The following is a 20783-nucleotide window of genomic DNA, read 5'->3' on the forward strand; positions in this document are numbered from 1 at the left end:
ACAGAGTAATAAAAGCAGAAATGTTATTGATACTGATGATCTGAGATCATCTTTGAAAACACACAAATGAAAATCCCAAAACAAAGATTTAAACTTCAGGAAAGCAAACTTTATGGGGATGAGAAAGTACATAGAAAAGACAGATTGGGAATGCATTATAGCACAACTATAAATAATAGGTGGTGTCACTTCAATGACTTTCTGATCCAAGCTCAAAATAAGATTATTCTTATGACCATTAAAAAAATGACTGAAAAATCTACCAAAATGAATAAATAAGGGCATTATAATAAAAGTAAAACTGAAAAGATCAGTGTACAAGAAAATTTAAAAGTCAGCCAAATAATTCTGACTTGAAAGAATACCGGACACTACAGCAAGAGATCACAAATAGCATTTGAAAGTTCAAAAGAGAAACTGGAAAGAAATTTGCTAGTGAAACCAAAACAAACAGCAAGACGTTTTTAAGTACTATTCCAGTTAAAACCTCAGGAACATAAATGGAGAAATCACTGAAGAAGGAATCATGAGAAGGAAGTAGCAAATGAACTGATCAAGTATTTCACCCAAGTGTTTGTAAAAGAAGAAAAGAATGGATTGTACCATGCAAAAGTTTTTTGTTTTTTTTTAAAAAAAAAAAGGCTTTTTTATTTAATAATTTTAAATTAGAAGCAACATATGCTTCAAGCTTTCAATACATTGAAAATTAATAACACCCCTGGACCTGATGGGATTTTACCAAAGAAATAAAAGATGTCATCAATAAACACTTATTAGGCATATTTGAGCAGTCACTTGAGAAAGGACTGGAAAGTTGCAAGTGTGACTCCAATTACAGACTAATAAACCTTACTTATGTGCCATGCAAAATTATGGAAATTAAATTAAAAAGTACCTATATGAAAACAATATTCTAAATATTCTATTAATTTCTATGATACATTTGCAGTATATAATCTAATGTTGAAAAAATGACTGTTACAGTAAGCTGGTGGGAAAGATTTAAGTATATGTGGGCCAGATCTTAAGGAACACAATCTGACACTGTTAAATAGTGGAAGACAGTGATACTGTATATACAGGTATATTTATTTACTATTTTTCTTAAGACCTTGCCAACCATGTTTAGGGACAAAACTAATCATTACAATGTAATGAAGTTGGTAAAGGGAATTGAACCTTTAGGATATAATGGTCTGAATATAGTTTTCCTCCGTTTTGCTAGATTGTGCATCTAATATCTAATATGGCTATGTTTAATTTTAGTAGGGTGTATTTCAAGTCTTAAGTGTGTCAGGTTTAAAAGAATATACAGTGCATGACAAGTAAAATTTGAAAGCATAGTGAAATTCCATAGTGGACAAATAATGCTCTAAGAAAGAAATTGGGGGGAAGAAATACATTTGGCTAATGCAGAGTTAACTACCGTATTTTTTGCACCATAAGACGCACCTGACCATTAGACGCACCTAGGTTTAGAGGAGGAAAACAAGAAAAAAAATATTCTGAACCAAATGGTGCACTAATATGTTTAATAAAATATAGCAGAATAATATTTCAACCATGTAAATTCAACAGCGGTATTAAGAAACATCATCACTGTCAGTAACAAATAAGGAGAGACTTTAAGGTTCAAGCACTCTTCTAGTTTTATGGAAACCCCAAGAAGTCCTCATTGCTAGTGTCAGAATTTATTAAGCTCAGTTGCTCACAATCACTTTGGAGGAGCATGTACCTATCATCACGCGGCATAACCTGTCCAAAGCCACCAGGGGACAAAGCACGTTTAGACCAATGCTCCCTGAAGTTATATCACCAGTCTAGTCCCATCTATATTTGTAATGCCACAAAGCCCTTCATCTCGTGTTTTGTTGTGGGTTTCCAGTTTGAAAAATGAGAATGCGGTGCAAGCACAGCCCTCAATTCAAAAAATTGCTCTGCATACCTGTTTGTCTCATCTGACAGTAGCTGAAAGGCAGCTTCAGGAAAGAACCTGTGTCCAGATCAGCTGATGCCAGTTCCTCACTCTCTTGTTCGATCTCCTGATCACTCTCCACAAAATCAGATTCTGAAAAATCAGAGTCCGACTCAGTGATAATGCGCAAAACATCGTCTGCTGAGTATTTTGTTTTCTGCACTCGCTTTGCTCCCTCATGAGATGTAGATGCCATCTTGCCTTTGCTTATATTTGTTTACATTTCGCAACTCACGCACTCGCAAGGATTAGATGCCGAGTCAATGAGTCTAACATTCCTCCAAGCACAGAGGGAATGCCTGTAACGTAACAGTGAGTTTTGTCGCCCTCTACCCCTGGATGTCGACTTTTGTCAGGTAATACACATCATGGTCTGTGACGCAATATTCGCTCCATAAGACGCACAGACATTTCCAACCTTTTTTTGGGGAAAAAAAGTGTGCCTTATGGTGCAAAAAATATGGTAATAATCTTGGGGTTTATGAGCTTTTGAGAGCAGTGATTGAATCCTAAAAGGTAGTTGGAGTGAGTATGGTAGGAATTGCAGGCATTAACACAGAGATTTGTTTGTTTCCCTACTGTTTTATTAGTAAAAGAATAGTCAAAAACCAGTGCAATGTAATAGGAACAGTAGGAGTGAAGTAAAATATACAGAAGAGTAGCGGATGTTCTCAGTTGGTATTCCTGACATTTTCATGTATTAAGAAGTTGAAATCCTCCAAGTAGGCACAGAGTCTATTAAGGAGGTACTCAGTGGTTTAGAAGTGTTACTACCATTAAAAAGACTCAAAGTAAATGAATTGCTTGTAGATTTCTAAATTTCTTATAAAATGGTGAATATGTACTGTACATACAGTAAATGATGGATGCACATATTTCGGTGCATTCCTGGAAAATTTTTAAATTAGCAAATGTTAGCACATTATAAAAAATAATGTCTCATCTTATTAACTATAAACCAGTGAACTTAATGTAAATCATGGCTAAATTAATAGGAGCATAATCTTCTCTGTCTGAAACTGATGCACACTGCAAATATAAGACCCCCTGTTCTTGAGGAGAGATGGGAGCAATACGAGTCTGAGCCAGATAGTTTTCTCTTAGCAATTTTAACTTTTAATACACACATATTCATGTCTAGCACAAGTTTTTCCAAAAGACATTGTACAAAAAAATCACCCAAATATCATCATATATTGGTATATTTTCTTCATAGATTTTCATGAGACCCCATTTTAATTATTTATTTTAAATATGCAGCAGCACTGTTTCTGCTCCTAACATAAAACACTACTGAGTTCCTGAATACTTCTGGAGATTTACAGTGGATAGAAAGTGTTAATGTGGCAGTACAACTATTACCAAGTAATTAGCTAGAGAAATAAACCAATAGCCCTTCTTGAGTGAAGGGAAAAAAACTTCAAAAATCAAAGGCATGTTTTATCCTCTGTTTTAATACATTTTAATTCAGATACAGTACATGAAGGAGTAGGTAAAGGTAAATTAAGCTTTCCAAAGCAAACAAGTGCTTGAACAGAGTAGTAATCATCTGTTACTCCGTGTGATGACATATACTGCTAATTGCTCAATCTGAAGTAATAATCTGAGCTAAATTTAGTCTGGGGCCATACAGTTACTTGAGGGAAAAATATTTTTTATATTCTGCTTCTTGCAATCTTGATAACTGAAATGTAATAGTAATAAATTAGTCTTCACCACTAGATCTAACTTGAATCTTTCTGTTTTTAACTATATGGGGAATTTAAATGTTTTCACAATAAATTAGTATGTCCCTGAAACGACTCCTACCTATCTGATGCAAAAGTGACACTGTTTTTCATTTAACATTTTATTGGTTCCATTTATCATTTTGTAGGTTTTCTCATTACATAAAAAGTGTTATTTTTTTTTTTGTAAAGGAAATGGCATGCATTTGTACATTTTCAAAGACTGTTTTACTCATCACCATTGTATGATAACACAGAAGGAAAATCATGTTTAATTTCTCTCTCTGTCTTTTTTTATTGAAAAGACCTCTGCAGACATTGCATTTTTTTAAATGAATGAAACTAAAAAGCAGTCATTTGCAATGATAATCTTTTTAGTTTCCTGTCATGTTCTCCCAACTTGGTTTTCCCAATGCATGGCTAAGCAGCTATTCTTTTCAATTAAAAAGAAATACTGTAAACTCCACCTGTTTTCTGTTTTACACTTGATGTTTCAAAGTGGGAGGGGATTTAGAATGAAGTTATTTTAGTGTCAGAACCAGTTAGGTGGCTCCAGGGAAAAGTGACACATATGCAAAGTTTGTTTGTATGCTTTGGGTCTGTAGTGTCTGATTTTTATCTGAATGACATTTTGTTTGGTCTCTTTATTTTAGACAATTTGGTTGGTGGCATTCATTGCATCACTTCTCCTGGGACTTGATTATGGATTGTTGGTGTCTGTTGGCTTTGCAGTCCTAACAATTGTCTACCGAACCCAAAGGTATACAATTATGAAAAATGTCACTATCTTTTAGAGATCTCTGTAAAAGATCTAAATGTACCCTAATTAGTGTTTATTTCAAGATACATGTAATGCATTTGATGACATCTTAAATTATTTAGAAATGTCTGTATAAAAAATGTATAAATTTTAGATTCCCTTTCATTTTTTCATGATATTGCCATAAAATCTGGTTGTTTAAAGATATTTTTAAATTAATTGTGGAAGTGTTTAATTGATTTCCAATCTAATTAGGTATGTTGACAAACATCTATTTAACTATTCAAACTCTACTATTCAAGATTTTAAAATGTATTTGTCTTTATTGTATATCACAAACATTGTATATGTGTAAACCACAATACTTCTGGTTTTACAGTGACATGTGCTACTATCTGTGCTTTTCTGCAAATGCCATAGACCAGCAATAAGATGACGCAAAATGTGAATTAACCCTTGGGGATTAATAAAGTATCTATCTATCTATCTATCTATCTATCTATCTATCTATCTATCTATCTATCTATTCTCTGATCAATTTTTTAAAAATCTAATTATTTAAATAACAATATATTAATTATTCAACCTAATATTGAAGATTTAAAATTGCATTTGCCATTATTGTATATAACATAATTGTATATGTGTAATATTATGCCTTCTTCTTATTTTAAATATATAAGAAGTGAAGAATCCTGCAATGTTTCAGATGTTGAAGACAAAACTTTTCCGGTATTTCCAAAAATAAATAATAATAGAAGAGCCATACTTACAGCCCTTTGCTAGCATCTTATTCTAGCTGTGAATCATCATTTTTGTCAATGTGCAAACCAGTCTGCCTGTTTTGGTTTACAGACCAAAATGTAGAATTCTTGGCCAGATCCCACAAACAGATCTGTATTGTGATGCTGAGGAGTTTGAAGAGGTAAGGTAATCCATGTAATTAATCATAAATGTCAGAATATCTTACACTTAAAGTGCATTCTAATGTATTAATTTTAAAGTTGTTTTAAGTATCCTCTAATGACAAGCTTATTAAAATGTTGCCCTTTATCATTTGAATCAGATAGTGTGTAATGGGTATGTTTTAACATGAATGTTTGTTATAAAATAACTTCCTTGGGATTTAAGCTAGGCATATGAAAGTAAACTATTTTCCTTTTTTAGGCTGTTGAAATTCCTGCTATTAAAATATTCAGTGCAAACTGTCCACTATATTTTGCAAACAGCAATATGTACATGGATACCTTGAAAAAAATGGTAAGTTAACTAAATTTGTGAGTATTCTTGTAAATATTACCACTGAAATGAGTACATTAAAAATTATTGGGGAAACGGGTCCTATTAAGAACCATATATATTAGTGCTGTTATTCAGTTCAGAATGTGCACCTGGCATTGTCACTAACCTCACAGGTGGCGCAGTGGTAGTGCTGCTGCTTTGCAGCAAGGAGACTGTGGAAGATTGTGGGTTCACTTCCCAGTTCCTCCCTGTGTGGATAGCGCTTTGAGTACTGAGAAAAGCGCTATATAAATGTAATGAATTATTATTATTATTATTAACCTAAAGAATGCTGCTCCCTTCCCCAAGCAGCTCACTGTGGGACTCTGAGCAGGTCACGTAACCTTCCATTGCAAAAGCACTTTGTAATTATCCTATAAAACACATTGGGATGATGATATCCTCTTTATACAATTCCTAGTAGTAAATAAGGATTGCATTCTGCAAATGATTTTGATTTTCTCATGGAATGGATAACACAGTGATCATGACAGTACATATGGAAAATGTATAGAATACTGATGATGTACTTATGAAAAGGAGTGATCGTTTTAAACTTCCAGCTAAATAGTTGTGCAGGAGCAAGTCAAAAATGAGAAATAAAACAGGACAATGCAGGATTGGGACTTGAAGCACAATACTTTTGGTTTACAGTGAGACATGCTACCATCTGTACCATTCTGCAAATGCCATAGGCCATCAATAAGATGACTGTTTCCAACTATTCTCGGATCAATTTTTTTCACAATTAAGTTCACTTTTTGTTAGGTTACCTGCAAAATACCAAAAATTTCTTATGTCAGTCAGTGAGTCAATCAGGGACATGCAGCTTTATATATAGAAATTATATAATAAGATAGAGACTCAACACAAAAAAGTAATATTTATCTTGACTGTGAATTTTCTAAGACCCTGGGCTAACTTGTAGCTGGATATGATTGAGTATTTCTTTGTAGCCTAAAGGCTGTTGTCTGCTTAACTTTTATTGCACAGGTGTATGCTGTATTACCATTTTAAGGAATTCTACTATGGATAAAATGTCTGTGATCTGAAGCCTAAATATTTTATTAATTGTGCTTTTGTTTACAGTGTAATTCAACTGCTTTATTTTATATTTCATTTGAATATTGCATGAATGGTGTTACTTTAAATATTAGTATTGAATGTAGCAGCTTCTGATGTTTGTTATGAATGGTTGATGTTTTTGATGACATTTAATAATTTTAGGATTTGGTGAGGAGTACATGATTATTTTTTTAATGTCTGACATTAAAATGGTCATATCTGTTTACTGGTGAAATAAATTTGGTGTGTCTTTGCCACTTTTTAATATCAATTTTAATGCTGTAGTGTTGTTGTTATAGACAGGAGTAGATCCAGCTGAGTTGCAGGCTGCAATGGAAACTAAGAAAAAAGGTGAAAAGAAAATGAAAGAAAAACAGAAAAAGACCGCTGACCAGAAAAGAAAAGCAATTGTTAAACTTGTGAGTAAATCTTCTTTAAGAAACATTGCAACAGTATTTTTCTAATTCCATTTTTATTTGCCTACATTTAAAATTAATTTTCAATAGCTTATTCAATGCCTTTTTAGGGACTGATTCCCTATTCGTTAAGTGGCAGTGCGGTAAAGCTGGTAAATTCATTTATTTCCTTATTACAAGGGAGCGGTATTTGTGTGCCTGCAGTTACGTGTAAATTGTTGGGTGTTTTCGTTGGTGTTGAGGTACATGTTTGTATATAATATATTCTGCAATGTCTGTATTGTTACATGTTTACTGTTTAATGTCACTGTCATGTATAACAAGGTTTTTCTGTCTATAGTAGTCAACATAAGCAACAGAATAGTATGTCTCCTAGGAATAGTGACTGTAATACAATATCAAAAAAAGACATACACAAAAAATACAACATCATACATACTACTGTGCATAGAATGCATCATATCTAATTATATGCAATTAATAATACAATAAATATACTCAAAAAACATACCATATTTGTTTTTATGACTGGCTGTTCAGTAACCTTTATGACCCGTGGATAGAAACTGTCCCTGAAACCACAGGTGCAAGTGTCAATGTCCTGTTCTGTTTTCCACAAAGGAGTACAGTAATCCCTCGCTATATCGCGCTTCGCCCTTCGCGGCTTCACTCCATCGCGGATTTTATATGTAAGCATATTTAAATATATATCGCGGATTTTTCGCTGCTTCGCGGGTTTCTGAGGACAATGGGTCTTTTAATTTCTGGTACATGCTTCCTCAGTTGGTTTGCCCAGTTGATTTCATACAAGGGACGCTGTTGGCAGATGGCTGAGAAGCTACCCGGCTTACTTTTCTTTCTCTCTCTCTTGCGCTGACTATCTGTGATCCTGACGTAGGGGGTGTGAGCAGGGGGGCTGTTCGCACACCTAGACGATACGGACGCTCGTCTAAAAATGCTGAAAGATTATCTTCACGTTGCTACCTTCTGTGTGCAGCTTTTAAGTATGCTGCACGGTGCTTCGCATACTTAAAAGCTCAAAGGGCACGTATTGATTTTTTTATCTGTCTCTCTCTGCTCCTGACGGAGGGGGTGTGAGCTGCCGCCTTCAACAGCTTTGTGCCGCGGTGCTTCGCATACTTAAAAGCAAACAGCCCTATTGATTTATTTGCTCCTTTGAAGAGGAAGATATGTTTGCATTCTTTTAATTGTGAGACTGAACTGTCATCTCTGTCTTGTCATGGAGCACAGTTTAAACTTTTGAAAAAGAGACAAATGTTTGTTTGCAGTGTTGGAATAACGTTCCTATCTCTCTACAACCTCCTGTGTTTCTGCGCAAATCTGTGACCCAAGCATGACAATATAAAAATAACCATATAAACATATGGTTTCTACTTCGCGGATTTTCTTATTTCGCGGGTGGCTCTGGAACGCAACCCCCGCGATGGAGGAGGGATTACTGTAGTGAGAAAAGCTGCTCTGCAGGATGTATGAGGTATTATATTATACAGGCTGCCTTTCTAAGGGTGTGACTGTGTGTGTGTGTGTGTGTGTGTGTGTGTGTGTGTGTGTGTGTGTGTGTGTGTGTGTGTGCGTGCGTGTGTGTGTAAAATACTGTACATATGCTAAACAGAAGGCAGCCAGTAATATTGTGTACCACATTCACCAGCCTCTAATGTGCTTTACAATATTGAGCTGAGCAGTTGCCAAACCAGGATGTAATGAAACCACTGTAGATGGACTCCATTGTCCGTGGATGAACTCCTTATGTAGAAGTTACAGAAAACAGATGGAGAAGTCCGATGTTTCCTCGAAGGTCTGAGGTTTCAATAGCTGAAATGTGTTGTGTTCATTTCAGTTCCTCTCTGATAGTCACTCCAAAAAATTTAAGGCTGGTCTGCCTCTTAAAAGCATACAGTAGTATTCTGTGATACAGATGGGGTGTTATCTGTTTCTTGAATTCTATGAACCATTCCTTGATTTTGCTGACATTAATATTATTGTTCTGGCACAACCAAATCTCATCTCTGCAAGCTGTCTCATCCTAGTAGGTGGGCAGGCCTATGATGATAATGTCAGCAAAATTAATGATGGAGTTAGAGGTGTGTTTGCTCACACCGTTTGAAGTGAACAAGAAATACAGAATGGGGCTCAGCAACAACCCCGTGGTGTGCCTGTGTTGAAGGTCAACATGGAGGAGGTGATGCTGCCAATAAGCATGCTTAGTTGTGTTGGTGAAGCAGTCCAAAATCCAGCTGTAGACACTGATGCAGAGTCATAAATTGAAGAGTTTAGAGATCACAGTGTTAAAAGCTGAGCTGTGATTTATAAACAGGACTCTGGCATCACAGATTTTTTTCCAGATGTGCCAAGATGATCTGAAGTGTAAGGGATATGGCATCTTCTGTGGACCAGTTGTGTCAATATACATACTAGGGGTGGTTCAAATGACCTGGAATATTCTTTTAATGTGTCCCAGAACTCCATCTCTGAAAGCATTTCATCATGACTGGAGTTTTCTCATGCACAGAGATAACTGTTGTCTTTTTGAAGCAAGCGGGGACCACAGGTTCTCTCAACAAGATATTAAACTTTTTATTGAAGATGTTCATTAATTGGTTGCAACGGTTATTTGAGACACCCCCTAAAATTCCATCTGGACTTGGATGCCTTATGTACATTAAATAGTTACATCATGCACAGATACAAAGAAGGGTAAATTGTGTGTTGTTGCAGGAAATCATATATTAGGGTTCTTGTTGTAATTAAAGATGACACAGTAGGCAGTATGTTCATTGGTGAGAGAAAATGTGGATGAGATTGGATTAGTCTTTACTTTGTAAGGGTTTAGATATTCATATAGTTTAGGTTTGTGTGAATCATTACTGCTACCTTACTTCGTCTCCAGTTAATCCCCTAATGATGTTTAGCCAAGGTTGTAATGCATTTTCAAAGAGTCTGCAAAACTCTGGTGGCTTAGTGCTTTTGAATGCCTTTTCACCAGACTAAATTCCTGTTTTAAAATGCAGTAACATAATCTGCACTTTGCAGTACTGTGGTATTGCTATAACAAGACATTCTAATTTCATATTTAGTTTAAATAATTGTCTAGACAATTTTAAGGTTAACTATTTGGATTAAATCATAGTGCATTCTTCCTAAATATTTAAAATCCTTGATTACCTCCATAATCGTCTGTCTTACACATACAATATGCTGATATGTGTTCGTATATATTAGAACTGTTTGCTTACTTGTCTAATCTTCGTGTTCAAACTAGAAAACAATACCATACACCTAGAGTGGCCAAAAATCTTACATATTTGTTTTAAATAAAGGAAAAAATGTAATGCTAACCATTGGGTGAACAAAGTATAAGTCTGTCTTGTGTGGTGTAAGGTTTGTCTTTGGGAGAAGGGTGAGTTGTTTTTGTTTCACATGTTTTAGTCATCTTTGTCCTCATCCTTTTATATGTGCGAAATGCAGTATAGTTCAGAAACAGTTGTGCTTTCTCTGATTATCTCTGTCTTTACAGACCAAAGATATGGAGATGAGTGTCAAACATGAACTTGTGGATGAAGGAATCCATGAAGACATTCAGAGCAATGGCCAGTGCGCCAAAGAAGAAAATCACTGTTTAGAAACAGATGAAACACAAATCTTTTTGGACTCACTCACTCATATTCATTATATTATCCTGGACTTTACTCCTGTCATCTTTATAGATTCAGTTGGCACAAAGACACTTAAATCTGTAAGTATTATTTTACTCTGGATATAAAGGAGAATGTAGTTCATATACTACTTTAAAAAGACATGTATTGCAAGAATACTTGGTTTTGTGCCCATCTGTATTTATGTTAATGTGGGCAAAAATCTGTAAAACTAAACCATATGTTTTTTATTTTTCTTTCCAGATTATAAAAGAATATAGTGAAGTTGGTGTTACCGTCCTAGTCGGAGGGTGCAGAGGTGTGTTATTAATATTTGTCTTTCAGCTTTTCCCTTCCACCAGCTAAGTGTATCTGAAAGATGAAAAAAAACAATTTGATAATTTAAAAACAAAACAAATATTGGAATTTAATTCCTTGGGTTATCAAAACCCCAGAAGTGATTTATAACACCAAGGAGACACAGAAAAAATTCAACAAAAATACTAATCATAACAATCCCATGAATCACTTTGTGAGCCAGGGAAACCTACTTTTGATCCAAGTACAACAGGCTAGAGACCTTGTTGTCCCTTAATCCCTAAGCCTGCCACATGTCATAGATGGCCAGTGTCCACAGCAGTATGACTGTTCTCTGAGGAGCTTGTGCTAGTGCTTTCTGGAGGAACTGAACGCCTTGTATTGGTCTGGAGGGATTGCACTTTGTGGTATTCCCTCCTTGACTTTCCTGTTGCCGGTGCCTATACCTTCCTCGTATTTACATTACAACATCCTCTGGTGATGTGTTACTTGTTGCACGGACATGACAACTTGCTTGGTCATTCTCAGTGCTGTCTGTTATATGATAACTGAGTGCTGGTGTATGTAGTGTACAATGGCAAAATTACATTCAAATTAACCTCCTTAGCATTGCATTTTATTCCAAAAAAACATGTAAAAAGCAATGCATTTAATAAAATTTTTACATTTTTATTAAATCTCAGAAGTATAATAATGATACAAATAATAGTCGTCCTCTTCTTCTTCTTTCGGCTGCTCCGGTTAGGGTTTGCCACAGTGGATCATCTTTTTCCATATCTTCATGTGCTGTTCATCTTGCTCAGTCACACCCATCACCTGCATGTCCTCTCTCACCACATCCATAAATCTTCTCTTAGGCCTTCCTCTTTTCCTCTTGCCTGACAGCTCTGTCCTAAACATCCTTTTCCCAATATACCCAGCATCTTTCCTCTCCACATACCCAAACCAATGCATTCTTGCCTCTCTGACTTTGTCTCCCAACCGTCCAACCTGAGTTGACCCTCTAATGTACACATTTCTAATCCTGTCCATCCTCGTCATACCCAGTACAAATCTTAGCATCTTTAACTCTGCCACCTCCAGCTCTGTCTCCTGCTATCTGGTCAGTGCCACCGTCTCCAGCCCATATAACATAACTGATCTTAATACCGTTTTGTAGACCTTCCCTTTCAATCTTGCTGATACCTGTCTGTCACAAATTACTCCTGACACTGTTTTCCATCCATTCCACCCTGCCTGCACTCTCTTTTTCTCTTCTCTTCTTTTCCACAATTCCCGTTACTCTGTACTGTTGATCCCAAGAATTTAAACTCATCCACCTTCGCCAACTCTACTCCCTGCATCCACACCATTCCACTGATCTCCCTCTCATTCACACATGTATCCTATCTTGTTCCTACTGGCCTTCATTCCTTTCCTCTCTAGAGCATATCTTCACCTCTCCAGTGTCTCCTCTACCTGCTCCCCACTTTCACTACATATCACTATATCATCAGCAAACATCATAGTCTACAGTGACTCCTGTCTAATCTCATCTGTCAACCGGTCCATCACCATGGCAAATAAGAAAGGGCTCAGAGCCGATCCCTGATGTAATCCTACCTCAATGTTGAATGCATCCATCACTCCTACCGCAGACCGCACCACTGTCACACCTCCCTCGTACATATTCTTTACAACTCTTATGTACTTCTCTGCCACTCCCGACTTCCTCATTCCATACCACAACTCCTCTCAAGGCACCCTGTCATATGCTTTCTGCAGGTCCACAAAGACACAATGCAGCTCCTTCTGGCCTTCTCTATACTTCTCCATCAACACCCTCGGAGCAAACATTGCATCTGTGGTGCTCTTTCTTGGCAGGAAACCATACTGCTGCTCACTAATCATCACATCCCTTCTTAACCTAGCTTCCACTACTCTTTCCCATAACTTCATGCCGTGGCTCATGAACTTTATGCCCCTGTAGTTACTACAGCTCTGCACATCCCCCTTATTCTTAAAAATTGGTACCAGTACACTTCTTCTCCTCAGGCATCCTCTCACTTTCCAAGATTCCATTAACCAATCTGGTTAAAAACAATGGTCTTTCTATTCATCATTATCTTCATAGCTGTTCTCACTTCCTCCTTGCTAATCTGTTGCACTTCCTGATTCACTATCTCCACATCATGCAATTTTCTGTCATTCTCTCGTCTCTTCATTCATCAGCCTCTCAAAGTACTCTTTCCATCTGCTCAACACACCCTCCTCGCTTGTAACTATGTTTCCATCTTTATCCTTTATCACCCTAACGTGCTGCACATCTTTCCCAGCTCAGTCCCTCTGTCTAGCCAATTGGTACAGGTGCTTTTCTCCCTCCTTAGTGTCCAACTTCTCATACAACTCATCATACGCCTTTTCTTTAGCCTTCGCCACCTCTCCCTTATCTCCTTGTATTGTTGTCTACTTTCTATATCTCTCTGACTATCCCACTTCTTCTTCGCCATCCTCTTCCTCTGTATACTCTCCTGTATTTCCTCATTCCACCACCAGGTTTCATTTTCCTCCTTCCTCTGTCCAGATGTCACACCAAGCACCCTTCTTGCTGACACCCTTACTACTTCTGCTGTAGTTGCCCAGGTGTCCTTCACTGCCACCCAGTGCCTGTCTTATCTCTTCCCAAAACTCAACCTTGCAGTCTTCCTTTTTCAGCTTACACCATTTGATCCTTGGCTCTGCCCTCACTCTCCTCCTCTTCTTGATCTCCCAACGTCATCCTGCAGACCACCATCCACAGCACAAGCCTTCATAACCAGTTTGTTGCCTTTTGCCTGTACAGTGACCATAGCTGCATTGTGTATGGTACTAAGAAGACAAACATGTTTCTTGTTTTTCCATTTCAATGCAAACACTTTACCCTTTTGCCAAGCTACCAATGCACCTTGCTGTAATTTAGCTCTGCCAAATTCTTCAGGCATGCCATGATGGTTGGGGCACACTATTCTATATACAGTATGTCAGTGTTTCTTTGCTTTCAGCAAGATGTGAAATAGCTGTTGCGAAGTATAAAAATTGTCCATGGTTACACAATAACCTTGATCCAGCAGAGCATCGATCAAAGTCAGCAACGCTGTACTGATTGTATTTCGGATCAAACATTGTCCCTTTCCCTGTGTACAGAACTGAATTCCAAATGTATCCTGTTTTAGATTGACAAAGCTTACGGTCTGCCCTTATAAGCCATGAGTCTTGCATCGATGCTGACATCATAGTCCGAAATGTAAATGCTCTGAAATTTTGCTACAATGGCCTGGTATATCTCCCAAATTTTCTTCAGTTTTGGTGCTGGATGGGTATTCTCATCAAAGTCTTCATTGTTGGTAAAGTGCAGATATTTCATAATTAGTGAAAACCTGCACTCGGACGTAATTTCTCCAAAGAACGGCAAAATCACATCATTACAGTTGCATAGTGACAGTCTGGACTAACTTTTAGCATAGTTTTTGCAGCCAAAGTAATGCTCAGGTCTAACGTTAAGGTGGTTAATTGATGCCTATCAGATAGCCTTGGTGTCTCAATCCCTCCTAACCCATTAACAGTTGTTTGGTGTACTCCCAGATGGGCTTACAGTGGAGAAGGACAAACAAATCATAATTGCCTTTACCACACTACTAGCACGTAGACTTATTTTAGTTAACTGGAAGAATCCCAATTCACCACCTTTAAGTCATTGGGTAACTGATCTTCTATCCTCTCTGAAATTGGAAAAAATCAAACTAAAATATGGAAAGATCTAGTCAATAACATTTTAAAATAAGATTCTATATCAGGGGAAAAAATACTCTGCCTTCCTTGTTGCATCAAACATTTGTTTTGTTGACTGGCTCTCCTCTCTTACTTTTCTTTTGGGTGGGGGTTGAATTTTGTTTTTGTTAAGTTTTGATTTGATTCTATGGATTGTTATTTGCTTTTATTTAAAATTAATTAAAAATAATGCAGGAATATGAAGGAACAAAGAAATATCTCTTTATTATACATTAGTTAACCCATTTCCTTCAATGAGTTTGCTATCCTGATTAAGTTGAAAATCCCATTTTTTTTTTTTACCAGAGCTCTTATGTTTAAGTAAGGTGATGGTTGACTTGGCTACTGCCCATGTTCAATTTCTTTACATTAGAGATTATACTGTATATTGGCAGGCTGATCTCTGTATATTTTGAGGATCTTGGTTTCGTGAAAGCTTATGTGTATAATTACACTTGAGAAGGTTGCAAATGTGATGCTGAATAATATGTTTTGTTTTTGTTTTGACAGAAAGTGTACTAACTGACCTTAACAAATTTAATTTTTTTGAAAACTCCGTGACCAGAGAGCTTTTCTTTCCAACAATACACGATGCTGTTCTGTACTGCAGAGATAAATACTGTGCTTTCTCACCTTGAGGAACTGTCAGTAGATTCTGGACAAGAGCTGATCCTAGTGTGGTCCTTCAAAGGCAAAGACGACTGGGAAGATTTCACAGAACTGTTGATGCCTATTTGGTAGATTTTTGCCAACATTGTTTTTATTTTTTGAAGAGGTTTTTTAAATATTAATTTAAAAAAAAACAAAGTGTTTTGGTAAAGGGCTGTGTGTGACAAGAACATTCCAAATTGAACAATACCGCTCAGCTTTTCATTTTTTGAAATATTGCAATGTGATGAAGCCGTGTGTAGCACACTGGAATGAACGGAGGTGGCAATTTCAAGATGTTTATAATACTAATGGGGGGGGGGGGGGCAGTCATTTTTCATAGTCCACATCTGTGTGAATGACAGCCACGTCTCAGATAGTCGAGTCCTTTGTGTTTCACAACTAAAAACCGTGACTGAATTCATTTTGAAATGTGCCTTGGGAATTCCTTCCATGTGCGTTTTGTGCACTTTGCCAATTATTCATCCTGAGTGGGGAAAACAATACTTGTGGTGTGATGGGAATTAATTATTTGTGTTTCTGCAGAAGAAAATGAATCAATAGATTCCAAAGTTTTTGACTAGTGTTACTGGAAATTTAAGTTATTAAAACACTTTGCCATAGCCTTAAAACTTTCTTGAACAATAGAAGTTTTTATTTTTTAAAATAAAACTATTTGTAGAATTTTAGAATATTTATGTTTTCAAGTTCTTTATTTATTTTCTTGTACAAATGGTAGATATATGGGGAAACGTGCAACTTTATAAAAATAATAAATAGTTCATTATTCCTAGCTATTGTGGAAAAAGCAGTCTAGTAATTGTTTTACTTTTACAGGAAAATAATCAATGAACTGTTGAATTCAGAACTGATTCATTAAATCAATGTTAATTTCATGCTAATTCACATAATAAATATTTATTTTAACAATAGAAAAAAGATTATCAGCTTTATATTAGGTAATTCAAGATCTGGAGAATGCAAATTCATGACAGATTTTTGTACAAAATATAAGATTTACTTGTGGTCAGTGTGCAGCACTGTGTATTCTATTTTTATGTGGCATGTAATATTTATAACATCTCGTTCTCTCAGTGTGTCAGGCTAAAGACTGTATTTTTATAAAGCAAGATCCATAGTTATTTTCTATTTAACTGTAGAAAGAAAACACAATGTGATTTATGACTAATTAAAATTAACTTGGTTTTTTTTATCCCAGCCAAATAAAGTTAATGATTTTATTTTTCTTTTGGTGGTTTCAGTTTTGTATATTTATTTAAAGATGATACCAGCCCAACTTGCACATCGTTGTGATATTGTAATTAAATTACACAGAAAAAGCCCAGATAGACACTGGGAGAATGAATGTGCAGATGCCACCTAGTAGTCATCCTGTGCTGTCCACTTTCAAGCGTCATCCTAAAAGTAAATTTTAACACTAAAATAAACCTGGAGGGAGTCCTTGTGGCATCAGATAGATGTCTTCATTTATGTTAGGTAGAATCAGACGTTCTAAAGCACATAGTCCCACACACTTCAATAATGCCAACTAGAGGGGAATATCACCGTCAAACCCTGGTTATTAAGGGCAAGCACCAAATTTTTTTTATAAAATAAAAGATTTATTCACAAAAAATGCATTCCAAATCACAATAAAGCTCCATGGCAAAATGGAATTGCCTGTAACAAACCACAGAGCTGAAGGTCAAAAAAAAAAAATCACAAGGCGCCTAGAATTTACAAATGCACAAGAACTTGGCACTCCAGAGCCCATTCACAAGGAACCGAGCAGGAACTATAAGACACCTGCCAGATTTATAGGACAGGGCAGTTTCTGGTAGTTAGTGGCTTGTGGGATCACCCATAAAACACTTGGAACATAACAAAGGCAGCTTACATACATAAACAAAAGCAAAAGTAAAGAATGATGTGCTTCATGAACATAAATAAAAGAATCAAAAGACATAGAACATGAATTTGAACCCCATCTAGGGCCAGAGTCCTGACTGAAATGTGACACAGTGGGGGCTGAGCGGTCTTTTGGAATTGAAAGCCCAGCTGATTGTTTGTTTTCTTTTTCTTTTTTTTCTAGCTTAACTGCAGTTTTTATTTTGTTTTTTTTCTGTCCTCCCCAGCCATCTGACCTTAATATCGGACTCCTCTTTAGACTTAAAAACCAGTTTCTATATATAAGGTCTCTACTTCTCTATTATTAATATATTAATATATTAATATAATTTATTTTTTGTATGTTATTTATTCTTTGTTTTATCTAATTTTAGTTAGTTTTTTCTTAGCTTGTAACTTTATTGTAAAGCACTTTGAGCCTAATCCCTTTATATGAAAATATACTATAGAAATAAATGATGCTGTTGTTCATTAAAATACAGATTTTAGGGAGAGAAATGCAGATTAAAGTTTAAAGAAACAAAAATAATAAACCATCTGCTTTCTGGGCCCATCTAAACATTAAAACATCCATCCATCCATTTTCCAATCCACTGAATCCGAACACAGGGTCACGGGGGTCTGCTGGAGCCAATCCCAGCCAACACAGGGCACAAGGCAGGAACCAATCCCGGACAGGGTGCCAACCCACCGCAGGACACACACAAACACGGGCCAATTTAAAATCACCAATCCACCTAATCTGCATGTCTTTGGACTGTGGGAGGAAACCGGAGCGTCCGGAGGAAACCCACGCAGACACGGGGAGAACATGCAAACTCCACGCAGGGAGGACCCGGGAAGCGAACCCAGGTCCCCAGGTCTCCCAACTGCGAGGCAGCAGCACTACCCACTGCGCCACCCTGCTGCCCACATTAAAACATTATGATTGGAAATGTCTCTTCAATACAACAAGCTCAACCAAATCCATTCATGTAGATGGTTCAAAATAAAATGACAAGAAAGGTAAAGAGGTAAAGATTATTATTAGAATATAAGAAAATTTTTGAGGAGAATTGGCCATTTAGTTCAACAAAGATTGCCAATCCTATCCAGCTAATTGCTCTAAAATGGCAAAGTCAAGATTTGAAGGTCCCTAAAGTCCAACTCTCTAGCACACTACTTTGTAACTAATCCATGTGTCTGTGATTCTTTATGTAAAAAGAAATTTGCTGATGTTCATGCAAACTTTACCACTAACATGTTTCCAACTGTCTCCGTGTTCTTGATGAACTCATTTTAAAGTGACCGTCTCAATTCACTCTATTAATTCAATTCATACTTATAAAATTCAGTTTCGTACTCAAACTCTTTATTCACGTCACATCTTAATCTTATTTTGCTTAAAACTGCAAAGGCTCAGCTCCTCAGTCTCTCCTTATAGTTCATACCTCTTAGACATGGAATCTGCATAGTCGCTCTCCTCTCCACTTTTTCCACATTTTGTTATGTTACAGGCTTATTCCAAAATGGATTAAATTCATTTTTTTCCTCAGAATTCTACACACAACACCCCATAATACATCCATCCATCCATTGTCCAACCCGCTGAATCCGAACACAGGGTCACGGGGGTCTGCTGGAGCCAATCCCAGCCAACACAGGGCACAAGGCAGGAAACAATCCCGGGCAGGGTGCCAACCCACCGCAGACACCCCATAATGACAACGTGAAAAAAGTTTACTTGAGATTTTTGCAAATTTATTAAAAATAAAAAAAATGGAGAAAGTACATGTACATAAGTATTCACAGCCTTTGCCGTGTAGCTCGAAACTGAGCTCAGGTGCATCCTGTTTCCCCTGAACATCCTTGAGATGTTTCTGCAGCTTAATTGGAGTCCACCTGTGGTAAATTCAGTTGATTGGACATGATTTGGAAAGGCACACACCTGTCTATATAAGGTCCCACAGTTGACAGTTCATGTCAGAGCACAAACCAAGCATGAAGTCAAAGGAATTGTCTGTAGACCTCCGAGACAAGATTGTCTCGAGGCACAAATCTGGGGAAGGTTACAGAAAAATTTCTGCTGCTTTGAAGGTCCCAATGAGCACAGTGGCCTCCATCATCCATAAGCGGAAGAAGTTCGAAACCACCAGGACTCTTCCTAGAGCTGGCTGGCCATCTAAACTGAGCGATCGGGGGAGAAGGGCTTTAGTCAGGGAGGTGACCAAGAACCCGATGGTCACTCTGTCAGAGCTTCAGAGGTCCTCTGTGGAGAGAGGAGAACCTTCCAGAAGGACAACCATCTCTGCAGCAATCCACCAATCAGGCCTGTATGGTAGAATGGCCAGACGGAAGCCACTCCTTAGTAAAAGGCACATGGCAGCCCGTCTGGAGTTTGCCAAAAGGCACCTGAAGGAGACCCAGACCATGAGAAAGAAAATACTCTGGTCTGATGAGACAAAGATTGAACTCTTTGGTGTGAATGCCAGGCATCACGTTTGGAGGAAACCCGGCACCATCCCTACAGTAAAGCATGGTGGTGGCAGCATCATGCTGTGGGGATGTTTTTCAGCGGAAGGAACTGGGAGACTAGTCAGGATAAAGGGAAAGATGACTGCAGCAATGTACAGAGACATCCTGGATGAAAACCTGCTCAAGAGCACTCTTGACCTCAGACTGGGGCGACGGTTCATCTTTCAGCAGGACAACAACCCTAAGCACACAGCCAAGATATCAAAGGAGTGGCTTCAGGACAACTCTGTGAATGTCCTTGAGTGACCCAGCCAGAGCCCAGACTTGAATCCGATTGAACATCTCTGGAGAGATCTTAAAATGGCTGTGCACTGACGCTTCCCATCCAACCTGATGGAGCTTGAGAGGTGCTGCAAAGAGGAATGGGCGAAACTGGCCAAGGATAGGTGTGCCAAGCTTGTGGCATCATATTCAAAAAGACTTGAGGCTGTAATTGCTGCCAAAGGTGCATCGACAAAGTATTGAGCAAAGGCTGTGAATACTTATGTACATGTGATTTCTCAGTTTGTTTATTTTTAATTTGCAAAAACCTCAAGTAAACTTTTTTCACGTTGTCATTATGGGGTGTTGTGTGCAGAATTCTGAGGAAAAAAATGAATTTAATCCATTTTGGAATAAGGCTGTAACATAACAAAATGTGGAAAAAGTGATGCGCTGTGAATACTTTCCGGATGCACTGTATAACCTGAGATCCTGTTGGCTTTTTGAACACTTCTATATACTGTGTGGATG

General features: G+C 37.3%; 1 protein-coding gene across 2 annotated transcripts in view; it reads left to right on the forward strand.

The window, feature by feature from the left end:
* The window catches only part of slc26a5 (solute carrier family 26 member 5), a 100302-nt gene extending 83427 nt beyond the window's left edge, over positions 1–16875 (forward strand). The window contains exons 13-20 of one of the 2 annotated variants that reach the window (XM_051923748.1): positions 4356–4462; positions 5318–5387; positions 5630–5722; positions 7108–7227; positions 7335–7376; positions 10760–10978; positions 11142–11196; positions 15492–16875. In XM_051923748.1, coding sequence (XP_051779708.1) covers positions 4356–4462; positions 5318–5387; positions 5630–5722; positions 7108–7227; positions 7335–7376; positions 10760–10978; positions 11142–11196; positions 15492–15619 — 834 coding nt within the window. In that variant the 3' untranslated portion in view covers positions 15620–16875. The remainder of the gene's footprint in view (positions 1–4355; positions 4463–5317; positions 5388–5629; positions 5723–7107; positions 7228–7334; positions 7377–10759; positions 10979–11141; positions 11197–15491) is intronic. The other variant, XM_051923751.1, reaches the window with a different exon arrangement.
* Positions 16876–20783: the final 3908 nt, after the last annotated feature.

This window comes from Erpetoichthys calabaricus, chromosome 1 (genome assembly GCF_900747795.2).
Source record: "Erpetoichthys calabaricus chromosome 1, fErpCal1.3, whole genome shotgun sequence".
NCBI classification, from domain to species: domain Eukaryota; kingdom Metazoa; phylum Chordata; class Cladistia; order Polypteriformes; family Polypteridae; genus Erpetoichthys; species Erpetoichthys calabaricus.